This window comes from Urtica dioica, chromosome 4 (genome assembly GCF_054948205.1).
Source record: "Urtica dioica subsp. dioica isolate 48M chromosome 4, U.dioica_male_clone48M_v1_H2, whole genome shotgun sequence".
NCBI classification, from domain to species: Eukaryota; Viridiplantae; Streptophyta; class Magnoliopsida; order Rosales; family Urticaceae; genus Urtica; species Urtica dioica.
In genome coordinates, this window is record NC_142759.1 from 11,249,812 (window position 1) to 11,268,480 (window position 18,669).

The following is an 18,669-nucleotide window of genomic DNA, read 5'->3' on the forward strand; positions in this document are numbered from 1 at the left end:
TTGCGTTGGTCAGTCAGATTGACTACATTTATTACCTACTTGAAATCGCATGGTAAATGAGTGTGACAAGTTTATTTAAAATTCATGAAGTAATTTTGTTAAAACTCACCAATACGATATTAATGGTGTCAAGAGGACCGAGCTGGCTAGAGACCTTATCACGGCCTAAAATAGCCAATCGTCTATATAGAAATTTTTTATTTAATAAGAAAATTATTATTTTTATATCAAAGAAAACTATTTAAGGTTACCGCTTTCGGGGGGATCAAGGTAGAGTATTGAAGGTTTGATTACCCAATTTTGTGCTAAATTGTTCGACCACCAATTTGTATGATTGGTATGACATCCTTAAGATCTTGTGCATGCTCTTGCACCATGAGAAGTCGTTTGTAAGATCAAGATATATATAGATATGTTGTTGCTCGGGAATAGTTGTCACGATATGTTCGTAAGTCATCGTAAGTATTTTGATCAAGAATATCACAAGATGAAATTTATGATTTTTGAAATAGTTGCTTACAATTTGAATAGTGAACTATTAGTAGCCAAAAATCCTTGCGCTGAAAAATCATTGGTGATGCGATGACAATTTTATAGAAGACTACATAGTTTTTCACTAATAAAATAAATCTGATTTACAAATTAGAAATCACACAATAAAACACTTAAGCTATATCACCAAATATCACTATTCCTTGAATACACGGTAGCCATCTTAAGCTAGCGTAGATATGTACTTCTTTTAAAAAAAAAAAAAAATAGCTCGATGCTTTTTTTAATAGAAAATGAGTATAACATAAGAGTATCTCTTAATAATGAAGATTGATGCTCCAATGATTTAAAACTATAATCGTACGAAAGCATATCGTGTGAACTTCCAACAAACGTAACACAAACACTAAGATTGGCGCAACTCATTGACTCTCTCATAAAACCATCAAAAGTTAATATATAAACCAAAATGCTCGGGGACTACCAATTATGGAGAAATACGCTTGAGTGTTTGATCCACCAAAATACCAACAACAAAAAAAATCGAACTAAGAACCCGATATATGATTAATTCATCTTCAGAACACAAAAACAACCATAGTATATAGTGGACAAAGCAACAAAGATTAAAAAACTATATGCAAAAGATAAACTAAGTTAGTCAATACCCAAAACATTCAAGGGTAAAACACACACTTTCGAGAAATAAAATTTGATACTAATCCTAAAACTAACATCCTCACGAAAAAAAAACCTCACTACAAGAAACAACAAGCACCACCAACGCATTGGCAGAGGCGGGAGGAAAGAACAACTGCGACGATACCATCAAGAGGGTCGGAGATGGAAGCATTGAAGGTGAGATTGGATCCGAGAGGGAGAGACCACCCAAACACCGCTCCAAGTGTTTGATCTGCAAGGCTAGGGCATCGGCGGAAAAAAAATCCAGCGTCGTCGATATATGAAGAAACGGATGATAAAAGAGAGGTAAGAGACTAGGAATCTCTACCTTCGGAACAAAGATCCGTCGTGTGCTGAGAGATGCGATAAAGTGGTGATAATGACATTGAGTGCTTCAATGTTGATGGTGTACATAAGACGATGGAAATACCATCTTCCTATAAGTCGGAGAACGCCGAGTGTAGTGTCTCACTTCCTCGACAGGTATCAAATAAAAAACGAGAGCTTTTTCTCCCTACGGAGAGAAAAGATGAAATATGAGAGAAGAAAAAATACCTAGGCAGTTGGTTTACATAGATAGGTATTCATTTCATTCGTCGTTTGTTACTAGTTTGGGTTTTCAAGATTATTGTTTTGATTTCCAATCAATAATATAAATATCGATGTGAATTACATTCAAAGACATGTTATTCGATTGTTAAATATGAAAATTCGATTAAAATTGATTTCGAATGAAATTTTGATTTTGGGTTTAGTTTGATTCAAATGCATTATATATATATATATATATATATATATATATATATCCAATTAAATTGGACTCCAGGGCCTTAAAAAATGATATATGCGAAGAATACTAGTCTCCCTCACACGTAGAACTGCAGTGAAATTAAGTGCGATAGCATATTCACTACCGTTTATTCTTGCGTTTGTGTGTGGTTTATGGTCACTCATCATATTTTCTCTAGGTTGTGCTTCATCAAAAGATCATGTTTTAATTAAAAATACAAATAATTAGCTGTTTAGCCATCTAAAACACTAGCAATTTGGTTTTAGTCAATTTTTCGTTAATTTCCCGTAAATAGCCATCTTGCTTACGTGGCAGCTTATTAATTGATTTAGTTTTACCTTTTTGTCCTTACGCTATTTTAATTAGGCATTTTTTTTTAAAAAAAAATTCGAATTAAATATTGAAATCGAATAGGGAAGTTTTCAAATTTGAAATTTTAATTTTGAGCAGATTTTGAAAGATATCAGCCATTAATTGTTATGTATTTGGAAATTTTCAACGTTGACTTTAGGTAATTAGTTTCTATTTTCGTTGCAATTCATTAGGTAATTAATTTCGAATTAATTCTTCATTCATTGATATTATTTTTTCTTCCATATATTCATAATTTCCAGAATTTTCGTGCTCAAAATATTTCCAGAATTTTTCAGTTTATTTACACGAATACACTGTAAATAGGCTTTGTATTTACAGTGAATATACTGTAAATAAGCTTCGTATTTACACGAATATACTGTAAATATGATTTCTATTTACACAAACATACTGTAAATAGGCTATCAATTTACACGAACATACTGTATTTAAATAAAATAAAAATAAAAAAAAACTCCTCTCTCACAGGGACACAAAACAGGGAAAATGGCGTCCAGTTCAATCTCGCTCATCGAGCCGCCGTCGCTCCGCCTTAGCCTGCGCACCCGGACGACCCAAGACGACCTCAAAAGGCTCGCCGCCGACAAGGCCGTCGAGTACGTCAAGTCTGGCATGATCCTCGGCCACGGAACCGGCTCCACCGCCGCCTTCGTCGTCGCCAAGCTCGGCGCCCTCCTATCCTCCGGCGAGCTCTCCGAAATAATCGGCGTCCCGACCTCGAAGCGCACGGAGGAGCAAGCCAGATCGCTCGGAATCCCGCTCTTCGTCCTCGACGACCATCCCCGCCTCGACCTCGCCATCGACGGCGCCGACGAGGTCGATCCCGATCTGAACCTTGTCAAGGGCCGCGGCGGCGCTCTCCTCAGGGAGAAGATGGTGGAGGCGGCGTCGGAGAAGTTCGTCGTCGTCGCCGACGAGACCAAGCTCGTGGCGGGGCTCGGAGGGAGCGGATTGGCGATGCCTGTGGAGGTGGTTCAGTTCTGCAGAATATTTTGATGATCTTATTGATCTCTTTCTTCTTTTTTCTTTCTTCTTTCTTAATGATCTTAATTAATGATCTTAATGACATTAATGGGCGGTTATATCAGAATATTTTGTATTAAATTTTTTATTTTCAGCATGTTAATGGGCGGGACGGTTGGGAGGTTATTTTGGTATTTTTATCTATGTAAATAAATTGGGCTGGCTATTAACACGAAATTAACCAAATGTTGGCTAAATCCAAAACTGTATATTTTTAGGAGGCTATTTAGCTATATAACCCTTAAAAATATAAGGCAATCTGCACATATAGGATGGGATACTTGGTCCGGATCTTATATACTAAATGTATCATGAGAAATATTTATTGTAACTTTCAATAAAAGGAAAAAGAATAAAAAAGATGTCGTATTTAACCTCAAGTCCATACCCTAATATATAACCCGATAGAACTTAAACTTGCAAAATAGTCATAGTTTGCCAACTAAGAGCAAAATAGCTCAAGTTTCTAAAAAGCCCAATTATACCCTCGGCCCAATAACGGTTCTGAACCCTAATTCTTCTCAAGCTATTATGAACCCTAATTCTCCCTGACTCTCTCTCCTCCTCCGTGCCAATGCTCATGCGCCGAAAGGAGGTCAAGGACTACGGCATCGCCAAGTCCATCGAGGGACACTTCTCCGCCGGAGAGACCTACCTCGTCGTCGAGGACATCGTCACCAGCGGCGCCTCCGTCCTCGAGACCGTCGCGCCTCTCCACGTCGCCGGGATCGTCGTCCACGACGCATGGAGGAGAATCGGAGGGTAACTGTTCCGGCTCCGGCGAAGGCGCGGAGGTTCGGGTTGGTCTGGATCGTGGATTCGGCGAGAGAAGTTGTGGTTAATCTTTAGCTTGTTTGAATTTTGTTATTGTGGATTGTAGTTTTATAACCTAGGATTAAATTTAATGAAGGGTAGATTAATCAACGAATCTGGATTGATATTAGATTGTGGAAATTTATCAGCTTATTGATTAAAGATTAACATGGATCAATTAATTTTTTCTTATTGTTGTTGTTGGTGCGAAATCAATCAATGGATTAATATTACTGAAGCCTGGATTAATTTCATTGAAAGATTAATCCAGGCTGGATTAAAATTAATCCTGCCTTAAACTCATGAAAATATGAACAAAATTAATCCTGCCAATCTATTCCAAATATTTTGAATTAAACTACAATATCAAACAGTTTTCACAGCCTAAACATTCATAAACACTAAAATAAACAAGATGAAATCATTCAAAGAGCATTCTCTTCTTCCGAGGCCTTCCGGGAAGAGTCTTGAGCGTAGGCGGTTTGATAACGCTTGTATCACACGCATAAACCAATGAGGTCTGATTCTCGTTTACAAAATAGACGCATCTGGAATAAGTCGACCACCTCGAATAGCGTCAAATGAACTTCATTGACATAATTCAAGAAAAATATGACACTATCAGTAAGATTAATTCAGGCTGCATTAAAATTAATCCTACCTTAAACTCATGAATATATGAACAAAATTAATCATGTCAATCTATTCCAAATATTAATCGAGGCATGATTAAATTTAATGAAACCTGGAAATCCAATTCATAAACACATAATACAAAACAAAAACAAAAACACATTGAATTCAGCTGGATTAATGAAGATCGTTGTCGGAATTCGTTGATGAATTCGCCGACGACTAAGAATCAACGCAAACTCGGAGAAGGAACGCGAGAATCGGAGCAATTCGCCGACGACGAGAAAGAAGCCAAAACTGAAATTGACGATCGAGAAAAAAATCGAGCAATTCGAAACTGGAGGAACGCGAGCATAAATCCGAGCAATTCACCAACAACGAGCAAGAACGCGATTCTGAACTCCTCTGAAGCCGAAAGGGAAACTGAATCGGGAAATAGAAAATTTTTGAAGGAAATCGATCGATCGAGCGAGAAGGCCTCAAAAGGGAAGCTGAAGCTTATATACCAAAGGGTATAATGGTATTTGTACTCTCAATTGGCTATTTTGTTATACCTAAACTATGGCTATTTTGCAAAAATCATAGTTTGAATTGACTACTTCATACCATTTTATATATATATATATGCCATGTTGACTCATATTTTACACATTAAGCTTAAATAGGTACACACATACATATATATATATATATATATATATATATATATATATATATATATATATATATATATATATATATATATATATACAAGCGGGATACCCGCGCGTTGCAGCGGAGCCGAGATACTTGTTGCATTTTTATGATAATAAGTTAAACATATAATTTATTAATTTCTTATCATTAAAAATAATAAGTAGATTTGTTGAAATATGTAGATTAAATTAAAGACTTGCAATGATAAATATTTAGTCGAAATAATTACAATAATATATATATAAATAAATCATATAATATTATTTATATATGAGACCAACCATTAAGACTATTAGAAAATACTGAGAAGTTGATAAGATAATAATTTGTGAAAATGTAATTTTGTATGCTTAAGAAAGTCAAAGTTTTTTAATTTGAAAAATAATAATAATAATACAAATTTTCCCCCTTAAGTTAATTTCTCACTTAAAAAGAAACGTTTTATACTGTAGATAGATATTTAATATAAATTTTACAATTTTCTTAATTACAACTAACATTGTATAGTAGATATATACAAATGGATGACAGATGTATAATAGAAGAAGCTATTGAGGGTTATGTGCAAACTGCAAAGTGAAGGGTCTAGAAATAATTTTCAAAGGAATTGTTTCAAGACCCCACGACTTTTCCTGGTTCACTTCATTAACGCAGAGATAAAAAAGGAAAAAAAAAAAAATCACAGAGACAATTTTGGAGAGAGACTAAGAGAGAGAGGGTGAGCCGGAGAAGAAAAAGGAGGTGGTTGAAGCTCGCATGCGTGGTAGATTGAATTCTTCTTCATCTCGATCTTTCTCTTCGTTCTTCTTTCCCTTTTGAATTTCTTTGGAGGGCTTGAATAGATTGGGGGTTTATGTTTTCTCAGGGTCTCGACAGTGATTCAAGGCGGAAGGAAGGATTTTAAGCTCGTGGTTGCTGGATATCGTATCAAGGTAAAATAAAATCATTGATTTCTTTGTTTTGGTCCGATTTAGGATATTTGGGGCTTTTGTATACTTTGTTTTCGTGATTGTTCTTGGAAGGGAACTCATTTTTTTAAGTAGCTTCATGCATTTCCTAAGCCGATTTAAAAAAAAAATTTATCCCATATCATTTTCAGTAATTATTTTACCTGTTCTCTCTCTCTCTCTCTCTCTCTCTCTCGGTCTCTATTTTCTTGCGCATTTGAGCTATAATGGTTTATTTGTTACTTTTGTGTTTTAATGTTTGCACTGCACTAATATATAAGAGTTGGTATTTAATTGAGTCTTCAACAGATTGGAGAAAGGAACAACGCAAATCCTCACATCCTAATTTCTTCATTTCAGCTGGTTCTTCTTAAAAACAATGGCATTTCAGCTGTTGAGGTAAGTTTTGAGTTTTTAGAATGTAGAAAGATTAATTTCATACTGATATTCACCAACCTAAGACTCTAATAGTTTTCGCTAGTTTAATTTTGTTTCCTTTAATTCGTTACCATTATTCAGTGTAAGCATTTTGTTTATCTATAGTAAGCTCTATGTAGCTGAAGCTGAATCGGGATCAAGTTAAAATTTACTTACCAAACCCTTATTTTCAATACTCGTTTAGTTCATAGTAAGCACTCTAATTTTCACTATAATTTGTTTAAATTTGGTGTTGATTTTATACCCACACATCCAATCATCTTTGGGGCAGCAAGAATAGGTTTAAAATAAGTTGTATAAAAGAAGCGTTCAATCCTTTGCCTTAATTGTCACCTGCTGCAGAACTAAAAATGGAGGGAGCAAAAGTCAGGCAATTGATTAAGAATATAAATAAATGAAATTATTACTCATAGATCTTTGTATTTGGAAATTGTTACTGATATAGACTGAAAAACCAAGAAAAAATAGTTGTTATAGTGAGGTTCGACTATTACCTGATGATATGATATTTGCAGGTTGGAAGAGCAGTATTGGTAATGGACTCAGAGCATCTACAATGCATCTCTACTATAGAGATAGAGATAGAGATGCATGCACAATGCATCTTCAATTTTTTCTCCATTCTTCAAATATGGAGATGAATGCAATAGTGTGTCTCCAAATATGGAGATGCACTATTTCATCTCTATATTTACCCCAAACTTTTAAAAATTATATTATTAGCCCAAAATTTAATTTATAACTACAATTTAATACTTATATGTATTATGTATTTATTTGTAAATTAGTGTATTCTAAAAATTATTAATTAAAAAACAACTCATACTTGAAAAAAGAAAATAAAATTACTACAATAGAAATCACAATATTTTACATAGACGATTAAAAAAACATCAAGACATTTAAAAATTACATAATTGAAAAACTTAAGTCACAATACTACATAAAAAAAAAAGATTAAGGCATAAATAAAGACTTTAGACACAATAAATAAAACCAAACTACTTAGACTTATATGAAAGTCTAATAGCTCGGAAAATCACTTCCGGAACCTCCAATATTATCAAATATTGTCTCAAACACATTCGTGGAATTAGAAGTACCAGATTGTTGTAGTTGTTCTTCGTATATTTTTTGTGTAATACGTGCTTGTTCCTGAATAATATAAGCACGTCGGCGTGGATCAGAAATAGAATTTGGGTCTTGTATCATGATTTTGATCTCCATATCTTTCTTTCTGAGCTCCATGTCTTCCGCTTTCATTTCCAAGCGACGACGTGCAATTTCCAGCTGTTGTTGAGCTTCTAATTGTGTTTGCTTTTGATCGTTGCTCTGTTTCAATAACTCTTTTAGTTCGTCATCGCGTTCTCTTTTTAATTTTTCACTAGCTGAAGCCTCTTGGTGCAATTTTCTCTTAAGTTTTGCCTTTTTCTCTTTTTAATTAATGTACTCTATTTTCAATTAATATATTATCATATTTGTGCAATTAATGATTTTTTTTTTTAATTTTCGGATAGATTATTAATAATATCTATGTATTTGGACTAATATGAACAAAATTATTGGTGTTGGTCAAATTTACAATTTATAAAAATAATAATGGGTTAAAACTCAATTATAAAAAAATATAGTGGGAGATGATATATTTAGAATATTCTTTAAAGAAGATGTAAAATAGAGATGGAGTGCAGATAAAATATATTGTTCATTGATGTAAATATGTAAAATAGAGATGAAAAATAGAGATGGATTGTGGATGGTCTGATGTGCTTATTTAATTGGAGATTGTAATGTCTGCTTTGTATGTATGTATATATAAAAAATTCTCAGAAGTTTCGAGTTGACTCCGGAAATCAGCGTCTTCAGAAGAAGACGTCCTCTGGAAGAGTCCAGAATCATCACAACAATCTAATTTTTAGAATTTTTTTTTTACTCTTAATGGCATGAATGTAATTTTTAAGAATTCAAAGGACAAAACTGTCAATTTAATGTTTGAGTTCATTTAGTATATACATCCACATCCAGAATTTGAACCGTCCGCCGATGAAGAATACAATCAGAGGGTATTTCGTTACTGTAGAAAAAACAGTAAATTGAGTAAATTGAGTCTGGATGAACAGTGAATCTTGGGTTCTCCTTTATATATATATAATATATATATATATATATATATATATATATATGCCATGTTGACTCATATTTTACACATTAAGCTTAAATAGGTACACTTTACTTTACACATTAGAAGAAGGCCTAGTTTGACTCATATTTTTTTACTGGTGGATGAATTTGATATGATCTTTTTTTATGAGGTTCTCTCTAGCCGGAAAAGAGAATTTCACCAGCAGCTCTCAATTAAATTGATTCATGAGTAAAATGCAAGGATGTTTTCGCAAACACTCCAGCGCGAACAGTAAACTTGTTTTAACTTTGTGTGAGCAGATTTTGGATTAACGGTTTTAGCTTGTGTTAGTCAATCCATCCATGATAATGAGGCGCCTGATAAATTGAAACTCGAATCATACCTAGTCGAATTATGCCGTTATATTAAAAAATAAATTATCTACTAGCGATCATGTTCTATGAATGCTAGTCAATTAAAAAAAAAAAAAAAAACCTTAGCCGCTCTCTCTCACTCTCCCAAAAAATTATTACGGTTTAAGAAATTCAGTATCGTTGTCTCCCTCGAGGCATGAGACTCTAATGGTCCTAAGACTCCTAACCATCAGAGGGCTCTCATACTAGGATGGGAGGTGTTATCTTTTTTATTCTTTGTGTCTTTGTTGATTTCCGTCAAGTTTGTCATCATAAGAAAATTCTTTATTCTTTGTGTCTTTGTTGATTTCCGTCAAGTTTGTCATCATATGAAAATTCTTAACTCTTAGCGGTCGCCGTCTGGAGCTCAAAGTCATCGTCATCCACATCACTACGAGCCCGCCTTCGTCGTGCACACCAACACCGATCGAGTGTATCAAATATAGGGTTTTTTTTTATTGTTTTTAATTTTCTTTAGTTCTATGTTTTAACAATCCATACATGAATTTGGTTTTTGTACCACTTGATTTTTTTATTAGTGGTTTAAAATTACATTCTTTATATGTGAATCTTAAATTTGAGATATGGTTTTGTTTTCTTTGAGTGTCCATTTAGGAAAAGTCCTATAGAACACAAATTGACAACAGATAATCATACGTGTTACTGAAAACACTTATAACCCACTATTCTTTTTGTATTATGTTAGTGTTTGCGATCCACTTTTCATCTTCTTTTTTAAGGAGTTTGAATTTTCAGTTGAACTTAATTTTTGTAATCTAAGCTTTTATAACTTTTATCAATATATTCGTGTAAGGAGCCATTTGTCAAAAACATTCTATGAAGGCTATACTTTTTTTACAGCAATCTATGAACGCTATACTCTTTAGGGAAATTGCTCTAAATAGGAGTAAAAAAAAGTGTTTTGACTTTTTTGGACTTTTTTTTCAAAATGTCACAAATAGGACTTATGAATTTAAAATGAATTATGTAATTACAATTTTATCCTTACTTTTACTTTTTAATTACAATTCCTTATATTTCATTTAATATATATTTTTTTCATTTTATTTTGACTATCTCACTTCCTCTCTTTCCTTTTTTCTGGATTCAAATTTTGGTATGTTACGAAAACGTACAGTTTCCTGATTTGAAAAGTTTTGTTTCGTGACAGATAAGTCACAAAATCCTCATTTCTCGTGACAGGAAAGTCACGAAATCCTCATTTTTCGTGACATAGAAGTCACGAAATTCCAATTTTTCGTGACATAAAAGTCACGAATTCCCATTTTTTCGTGACAAATACGTCACGAAATCTCATAATTTCATGACAGAGAAGTCACCAAATCCGAGCCAATTACGTGAAACATGCTCTCTTTCGATCTTTTGATCTCGGTCCTCATAAACTTGCTTCTAAACTATTAAATGAGTGGATTTGGGAGGACTAACAATCCTAATACATGTGTTATCAATAAATCCCCACATTAAGGAGAAGTTAGAGGGAAAAACGACATGCCATTAAATCTCATTCACCTATGTTCATTTGTTTTAGACTACTTGACACTTTGTTCCATTAATTTGAAATGATGAAATGAAAAAATGAATGTATGTCAGCAACACTTCACAATACAAAACACATTAGAGCTTGACTTACCATGTATTTTTTCAATTTTTTATTTTTATATTTATAACAATCATTGGTCACCTAAGACGTATTTAATAAAATAAAAGAGAGATTTCTCATTAAATTCCATCAAAGTATCCAATTTTTCGTGGCAGGAAAGTCACGAAATCTCAATTTTTCGTGACAAATAAGTCACGAAATCCCCATTTTTCGTGACAAATAAGTCACGAAATCCCAATTTTTCATGACATAGAAGTCACGAAATTCCAATTTTTCGTGACATAAAAGTCACGAATTCCCATTTTTTTCGTGACAAAGATGTCACGAATTCCCGGAATTTCGTGACAAAGAAGTCATGAAGTCCGAGCCAATTACGTGAAACATGCTCTCTTTCGCTCCTTTGATCTCGTTTGGTCCTCATAAACTTGCTTCTAGAATGTTAAATGAGTAGATTTGGGAGGACTAGCAACCTTTATACATGAGTTATCAATAAATTTCCCACATTAAGGAGAAGTTAGATGGGAAAACGACATGTCGGATGACATGACATTAAATCTCATTCACCTATGTTCATTTGTTTTAGACTACTTGACATTTTGTCCCATTAATTTGAAATGATGAAATGGGACAAATAAATGTATGTCAACAACACGTCACAATACAAGACACATTAGTTCCTCAAGATCTTCTAGGTAAGTAGAGCTTGACTTACCATGTATTATTTTCAATTTTTTTATATTTATAATAACCACTGGTCCCCTACGACGTATTTAATGAAATAAACAAGAGATTTATCATTAAATTCCATCAAAGTATCCCATTTTGGGACTGGTATGTTACGAAAACGTACTGTTTCGTGACTTAAAGACTTTTGTTTCGTGACAGATAAGTCACAAAATCCCCATTTTTTGTGACAGACTAGTCACGAAATCCCCATTTTTTGTGACAAATAAGTCATGAAATCCCCATTTTTCATGACAAATAAGTCACGAAATCCCAATTTTTTGTGCCATAGAAGTCGCAAAATTCCAATCTTTTGTGACATAGAAGTCACGAATTCCCATTTTTTCTTGACAAAGACGTCATGAATTCCCAGAATTTTGTGACAAAGAAGTCACGAAGTCCGAGCCAATTATGTAAAACATGATCTCTTTCGCTCATTTGATCTCATTTGGTCCTCATAAAGTTGCTTCTAGATTGTTAAATTAATTGATTTGGAGGACTAACAATGCTAACACATGAATTACCAATAAATTCCCACATTAAAGATAAGTTAGAGGGGAAAACGACATGCCGAACGGCATGACATTAAATCTCATTTACCTATTTTAATTTGTTTTAGACTACTTGACACTTTGTCCCATTAATTTGAGATGATGAAATGAGACAAATGAATGTATGTCAACAACACTTCACATAGAAGTCACGAATTCCCATTTTTTTGTGACAATGATGTCACAAATTCCCGGAATTTCGTCACAAAGACGTCACAAATTCCGGAATTTCGTGACAAATAAGTCACGAAGTCCGAGCCAATTACGTAAAACATGCTCTTTATCGCTCCTTTGATCTCGTTTGGTCCTCATAAACTTGCTTCTAGAATGTTAAATGAGTAGATTTGGGAGGACTAGCAACCTTTATACATGAGTTATCAATAAATTTCCCACATTAACGAGAAGTTAGATGGGAAAACGACATGTCGGATGACATGACATTAAATCTCATTCACCTATGTTCATTTGTTTTAGACTACTTGACATTTTGTCCCATTAATTTGAAATGATGAAATGGGACAAATAAATGTATGTCAACAACACTTCACAATACAAGACACATTAGTTCCTCAATATCTTCTAGGTAAGTAGAGCTTGACTAACTATGTATTTTTTCAAATTTTTTATTTTTATTTTTATATTTATAAAAAATATTTGTCACCTAAGACGTATTTAATAAAATAAAAGAGCGATTTGTCATTGAATTCCATAAAAGTATCCCATTTCGTGACTGGTATGTCACGAAAACGTACTGTTTCGTGACTTAAAGAACTTTGTTTCGTGACAGATAAGTCACGAAATCCTTATTTTTCGTGACAAATAAGTCACGAAATCCCTATTTTTCGTGACATAGAAGTCACGAATTTCCTTTTTTTCGTGACAAAGACGTCACGAATACCCAGTCAATTACGTGAATTATGCTCTCTTTTGCTCCTTTGATCTCGTTTGGTCATCACAAACTTGCTTCTAGACTGTTAAATGAGTTGATTTGGAGGACTAACAATGCTAATACATGTATTCTCAATAAATCCCCACATTAAGTAGAAGTTGGAAGGGAAAACGACATGACAGTAAATCTCATTCACCTATGTTCATTTGTTTTAGACTACTTGACACTTTGTCCCATTTATTTGAAATGATGAAATGAGACAAATAAATGTATGTCAACGACACTTCACAATACAAGACATATTCTTTCTTCAAGATCTTCTAGGCAAGTAAAGCTTGACTTACCATGTATTTTTTCAAATTTTTATTTTTATATTTATAACAAATATTGGTCACCTAAGACGTATTTAATGAAATAAAATAGAGATTTCTCATTAAATTCCATCAAAGTATCTCATTTCGTGACTGAAATGTCACGAAAATGTACTGTTTCGTGACTTGAATAGTTTTTTTTGTGACATCTACGTCATGAAATCTCAATGTTTTGTGAGAGGAAAGTCACGAAATCCCAATTTTTCGTGATAGAAAAGTCACGAAATCTCCATTTTTCGTGACAGAAAAGTCACGAATCCATTTGTTTCGTTACATGAAAGTCACGAAATCTTATTGTTTCGTGTTATTATTTCATATAAATAAATAAAAATGTGTCTGTTTTATTAATTATTTATTTGTGCACTTTATTATTTTCATGGAAATTAAATCGAACTAATTTCATAAAAATAAAAAAAATGTGTCTGTTTTATTAATTATTTATGTGTGTACTTTATTATTTCAATTAATTGGCCAGATAAGCCTTATAAACAGTGACAATTGCGTTTTAGCCAACATTTGGTTAATTTTTTGTAAATAGCCATTGCGCCTACGTGGCAGGATATTAACTGTTTTTTTGTTACTTATTTGCCCTTACTCATTATATGCGGCAGTTTTTTTAAAATTAAAAAAAAAACTGAATATTTGTATGTGTTAATTGGACATTTTGGAAGAGGTTCGTCCAAGCCCTAGACAAGATCGGAAAGATCTGCCATCTCTACCTCACCCGAGACCACGCCATCTTCCTCCACAACCTCCTCAACGCCGACGGAATCCAGTCCGTCGCTCAGTTCCGGCGAGAAGCCATCTTCGACGACTACCGAATTTCCAGCCAGAACGACGACCGCATCGCCTTCGCCGTCGACGTCTCTCTCCTCCACCGCGCTCTCCGCAGCGCCTCCGGCGTCTGCGCCGACCGGAACCGCCTCCAGATCAAGCTCGTCAAGAAGCTTCCGACGAGCTCCACGGTTCCGGCGCCGTTCCTCACGTTCGAGACCAAAGGCCACAGATCCTCCGTGATCCAGGACGTTCCGATCTCGAAGCCGATGTCTAGGGCTCAGATCCGAAAGCTCCAATCCGCGCTCGATTCCGCTCAGGATCTCCCTCCCACGCTCGTCCAGGTTCCGGATCTGAGCCAGTTTCAGAGCTTCGTCGATCGGATGAAGAGCGTCGGAGATGTTTTGAGCGTCACGATATCGAAGCGAGGCGATTTGCATCTGCAGATCTCCACGGCGGCGGTCACTCTCGGCGCGGAGTTTCGGAGTCTTCCGGTCGTTGGAGGTCCTCCGGCGCCGGCGACAGCGGAGGAGGAGGAGGCTCCGGCGCAGAAGGTCCAGGTGAGCGTGAAGCACTTCGCGAAGAGTTTGTGCTACCATTTGGCGAAACCTAACAGTGCTTTCTATGGGATTTCGCCGGAAGGGATTTCGTTGACGGTGATTTTCCAGTTTTTTATTCCCGGCTCGCACCAGACTGACAAGTCGATCAGCCTCCACTGTCGACTTCCGGTGCTCGATCCGGGAGATAGTTAACTATGTCTGGTTATGGTATCGTAGATAGCTTTTAGTCAACAATTGTGTTTGTAGGCTGTTTTGGGCGGGATCGGTTATGAGGACATTTTGGTATATTTGTATGTGTAAATAAATTGGGCTGGCCATTTACCCGAAATTAACAAAATGTTGGCCATATCCAAAACTGTATATTTATAGGAGGCTATTTAGCTATATTACCCTTATTATTTTCATGGAAATTAAATCAAACTAATTTCATAAATATATATAAAAAAAATTGTCTATTTGACCAATTATTTATGTCTGTACTTTATTATTTTCATAGAAATTAAATCAAACTAATTTTTAAAAATAAAAAAGTGTCTATTAATTACTTATGTTTGTACTTTATTATTTTCATGGAACACTAATTTCATAAAAAAAAAAATGTGTCTATTTTATCAATTATTTGTATGTACTTTATTATTTTCATGGAAAACTAATTTCATAAAAATAAAAAAATGTGTGTATTTTATTAATTATTTATGTGTGTACTTTATTAATTTTAGCTTGTAGGTAGTTTGAGTTTGAAAGATTTACATTTGCATTAAGATATGAGAATTCATTCAATTTGTAGACGGTTGCCTGTGTATTATTTGCTAATGTTTTTTTCTTTTCTTTTTTTTTTTGAAAAAAATTTCTCTCTTTTGTGATGCTGTGGTTTGATTGTTCATAATATAATATAGAAGGACAAAGAATAGAGAGAGAGAGAGAGAGAGAGAGAGAGAGAGAGAGAGAGAATGGGTAGGTGAGAGTGGGGTCCATGAGATATTGACATTTGTAAAAAGTAAATAAATAAGGATGTAATGGTAATTACATAAATGGAAAAGTGTCAAAGGTCCTATTTGTGACCTTTTAAAAAAAAGTCCAAAAAAGTCATTTGCATTTTTTTTACTCATAGTTTTGGAAAACTCCCACTCTTTATTCATAAAAGGCCGCAATTTCAATAAAAACCAATCACAGGGGTTTTGCACATCGGTGGGGCTCGGTCTTAAATCGGCCTTTAAACCAAACTTGATGATCTCAAACCGTTTTAAAATAAATTGAAGTCGAGCCAAATACGATAAAAAAATCAAAGCAAAAGATCGCTGTCCAAAATAAATATATATTTCACAAATCAAACTATAAAATATCTAAAATAAATTTATCACGGTTCGTGATATAAGCATGCTAATATTTACCGCTCAAAACTAATTATATGAAATTTTAAGCAACTAAAAGTAATAACCAAAGTGAAAAATATAAAATTTTAGAGCTAGCCCTATCCTCCACGGTCTAAGCCTCGGCTTTAATTTTTAAAATCGGACCATACCATTTAAGACCAGTTTAACACAATCAATTTAGGATAAATCGTTTTAGACCGGAACTTGAAGTTTGAAAAACTTTTGATCCGTTCCAGTTTAAAATTTTCGCACACTCCTGCAGCCTCCCTACCAAAATAGGCAATTCAATAAATATATACTAAAAGGCGTTTCAAAACTACTTTTGCAAGTTAATGCACTAGCTAAAAACTAAAACAAACATAAAAGTTATTGAACTTCTTCAGGTGAATCAATCCATCTCTGAGTAAAGTAAATGACTTCAGAGTTGCCAAGATTGAGACAAGAAACAGTAACCAGAGAGAGAGAGAGAGAGAGAGAGAGAGAGAGAGAGAGAGACGAGTTGATATTTCAAACATCATCTATCGATGTCCATAGTTTGGGAACACAAAATATGGTCTTAATTTCAAGAGGGCAACATTGTAGATGTAGAGACTCCTATTCTTCAATTGACGAGTCTATTGCAGAATGCAGAGAGAGAGAGAGAGAGAGAGAGAGAGAGAGCACACTTCATGTATACATAAGACAAGAAGAAATATGTCAAGGTTTCCTAAAAAGCCCTCTCACATCACCCCATGGCGTACTTCTGGGTCCAGCTTCGAGCGGTGGTCTCGTACTTAGCCCGGTCCGTCTTGTACATGTGGGCGATCTCCGGCACCAAAGGATCGTCCGGGTTCGGATCCGTCAGCAACGAACAGATCGACAGAAGAACCTGAATTCCCATCACCCAAACGTTAAAGCTAACGCCGATGATAGTCGATATCAAAAACTGCAATTTTAGGACGAGAGCAATAACAAAAAAATGCAAATGCGAAGGACCTTGGAAATCGTCAACGCAGGGCTCCACTGCTCTTTCAAAATGTCAAGGCAGATGCTTCCATTGCTGTTGATGTTCGGGTGAAAAACTTTCGTTCTGAAAGCAACCTTCATCGAGGAAAAAAATAAATTAATTAAAATCAGGTTAAGAAGAGTAAAATTATCTTCTTTACAGCCGCACAATCATCAAAGATAACGTATTCGACGATTAACAAATAATAGGGACGATCCACGATCCACTTCCAAGCACTACGAAACATAGAACTTTTGTTTAGAAAGCAACCTTCACCGGGGATACAAAGAATTGAAAAAGGTTAAAAAAAAATCTCCGCTTTACAAAAGGTTGTCAATTGGCAAAAACGCAATCTACATCGAGGACAAATTCCACAGGTAACAAAAAACAATCCACTCCCAAACACCACGAAACGTAGATTATTGGCATTGATACCTTGGGTGGTTTGAAGGGATAGTCGGGAGGGAAATGAATGGTGACTAGAAAGACTCCTCCGGCGTAAGGACTATCCGGTGGACCCATTATCGTCGCTTGCCAGTGAAACATGTCCTCCGCCACTGGCCCTGTAACCAAACACACCGTACATCATTGCTCACACAGCATAAAAATGGCATATCAAGAATTTGCACAGCCCTATAACAATCCAGCTTTCTCTACACTGAAACATTACACTTCTCACCCAAAACCTGAGAAATATTTGAACAAACAACCAGCGCCAGCTACAAAAATCGTTAAACGTCACGCAATATTTCAATTTATTTTTTTCGACTTTTGAACAGTCGCAAGGAAAAAAAACACGATTACACAGATAAGTTCTGCATATATTGTCATCGTTATTACAGAAAAATTCTTCGAGAGTAGATATAAATCTAGATGCTAAAAATTCGACGGAACGCGCAGATCGAAGCTAGATTCACAAAAGTTAAGCGTAGAGGGGCAGAAAAAATACGACGAACAGTAGAGAAAAGGGGAAAAGGATTAGGTTTTTTTTACCAGCACTGCAAGAGGTGGGAGGATCCTTTTGGAGATCCTTGAGCTCCTTCAAGATCCGCTTCGATGCCATGGATGAGCGTGAAAGATCGTCGACGGATCTGAAGGGAAGAACACCGAGAGAGAGGGAGAGAGACGAGAGAAGTAAAAGAGCCTTACAAAAGTTCACAAAGCCTACAAAAAGGGACCAGAGAAATTCGTGCGTGTGAATTATGTGCGGTGTGTGTGAAGCGTCGTTTTCACTTTTCCTTTCTTTTTTTTTTATCGAATTTTTTTTTTAATCAGCGGTGCGTGTGAACCTAGTTCTAGTAGTTTCGATCTGAGCCGTCACTTTTGATGACTTAATTACTTGTCTCGTTTGACGGCTGTGGTGGTAAAGAACTGTATAATCTAATCTCCAAGTCTCTAA

General features: G+C 35.1%; 3 protein-coding genes and 1 long non-coding RNA gene across 5 annotated transcripts; 3 read left to right on the forward strand and 1 right to left on the reverse strand.

Moving 5' to 3' along the window:
* The first annotated feature begins 2,950 nt into the window (after nt 1-2,950).
* On the forward strand, nt 2,951-3,464 carry LOC149400390 (putative ribose-5-phosphate isomerase 3, chloroplastic). Its single transcript, XM_089612617.1, has one exon. It carries the CDS (start codon nt 2,951-2,953, stop codon nt 3,332-3,334), a length of 384 nt encoding a protein of 127 aa, XP_089468743.1. The 3' UTR covers nt 3,335-3,464.
* Nucleotides 3,465-6,079: 2,615 nt separating this feature from the next.
* On the forward strand, nt 6,080-7,419 carry LOC149400391 (uncharacterized). Of its 2 annotated transcripts, XR_016296588.1 has the most exons (4): nt 6,080-6,266; nt 6,369-6,435; nt 6,760-6,849; nt 7,404-7,419. It is a non-coding gene; the product is annotated as an uncharacterized LOC149400391 (long non-coding RNA). The 2 variants fall into 2 exon arrangements; XR_016296587.1 differs by lacking the exon at nt 7,404-7,419 and having other exon boundaries at nt 6,760-7,397.
* A 6,800-nt stretch (nt 7,420-14,219) lies between these two features.
* Nucleotides 14,220-15,104, forward strand: LOC149400392 (uncharacterized; the record flags this gene model as incomplete). Its single annotated transcript, XM_089610424.1, has 1 exon — nt 14,220-15,104. A coding segment is annotated over one exon (885 nt), but the record flags the coding sequence as incomplete, so codon positions are not given.
* A 1,684-nt stretch (nt 15,105-16,788) lies between these two features.
* On the reverse strand, nt 16,789-18,457 carry LOC149400393 (ubiquitin-conjugating enzyme E2-17 kDa). The gene is made up of 4 exons (XM_089611407.1): nt 18,264-18,457; nt 17,706-17,833; nt 17,261-17,365; nt 16,789-17,153 (listed from the first exon to the last, which is right to left on the reverse strand). The coding sequence occupies exons 1-4, from the start codon at nt 18,331-18,333 to the stop codon at nt 17,010-17,012; spliced, it is 447 nt and encodes a 148-aa protein (XP_089467533.1). The 5' UTR covers nt 18,334-18,457; the 3' UTR covers nt 16,789-17,009.
* Between the last annotated feature and the right edge of the window lie 212 nt (nt 18,458-18,669).

Coding starts and splice junctions, on each gene's coding strand:
- LOC149400390 (XM_089612617.1), top strand. CDS start 2,951: ATGATCCTCGGCCACGGAACCGGCTCCACCGCCGCCTTCGTCGTCGCC.
- LOC149400393 (XM_089611407.1), bottom strand. CDS start 18,333: ATGGCATCGAAGCGGATCTTGAAGGAGCTCAAGGATCTCCAAAAGGAT. Junction 17,366..17,705: donor ATCCCTTCAAACCACCCAAG/GTATCAATGCCA, acceptor TCCTCGATGAAG/GTTGCTTTCAGAACGAAAGT. Junction 17,154..17,260: donor CTGCGTTGACGATTTCCAAG/GTCCTTCGCATT, acceptor ATGGGAATTCAG/GTTCTTCTGTCGATCTGTTC.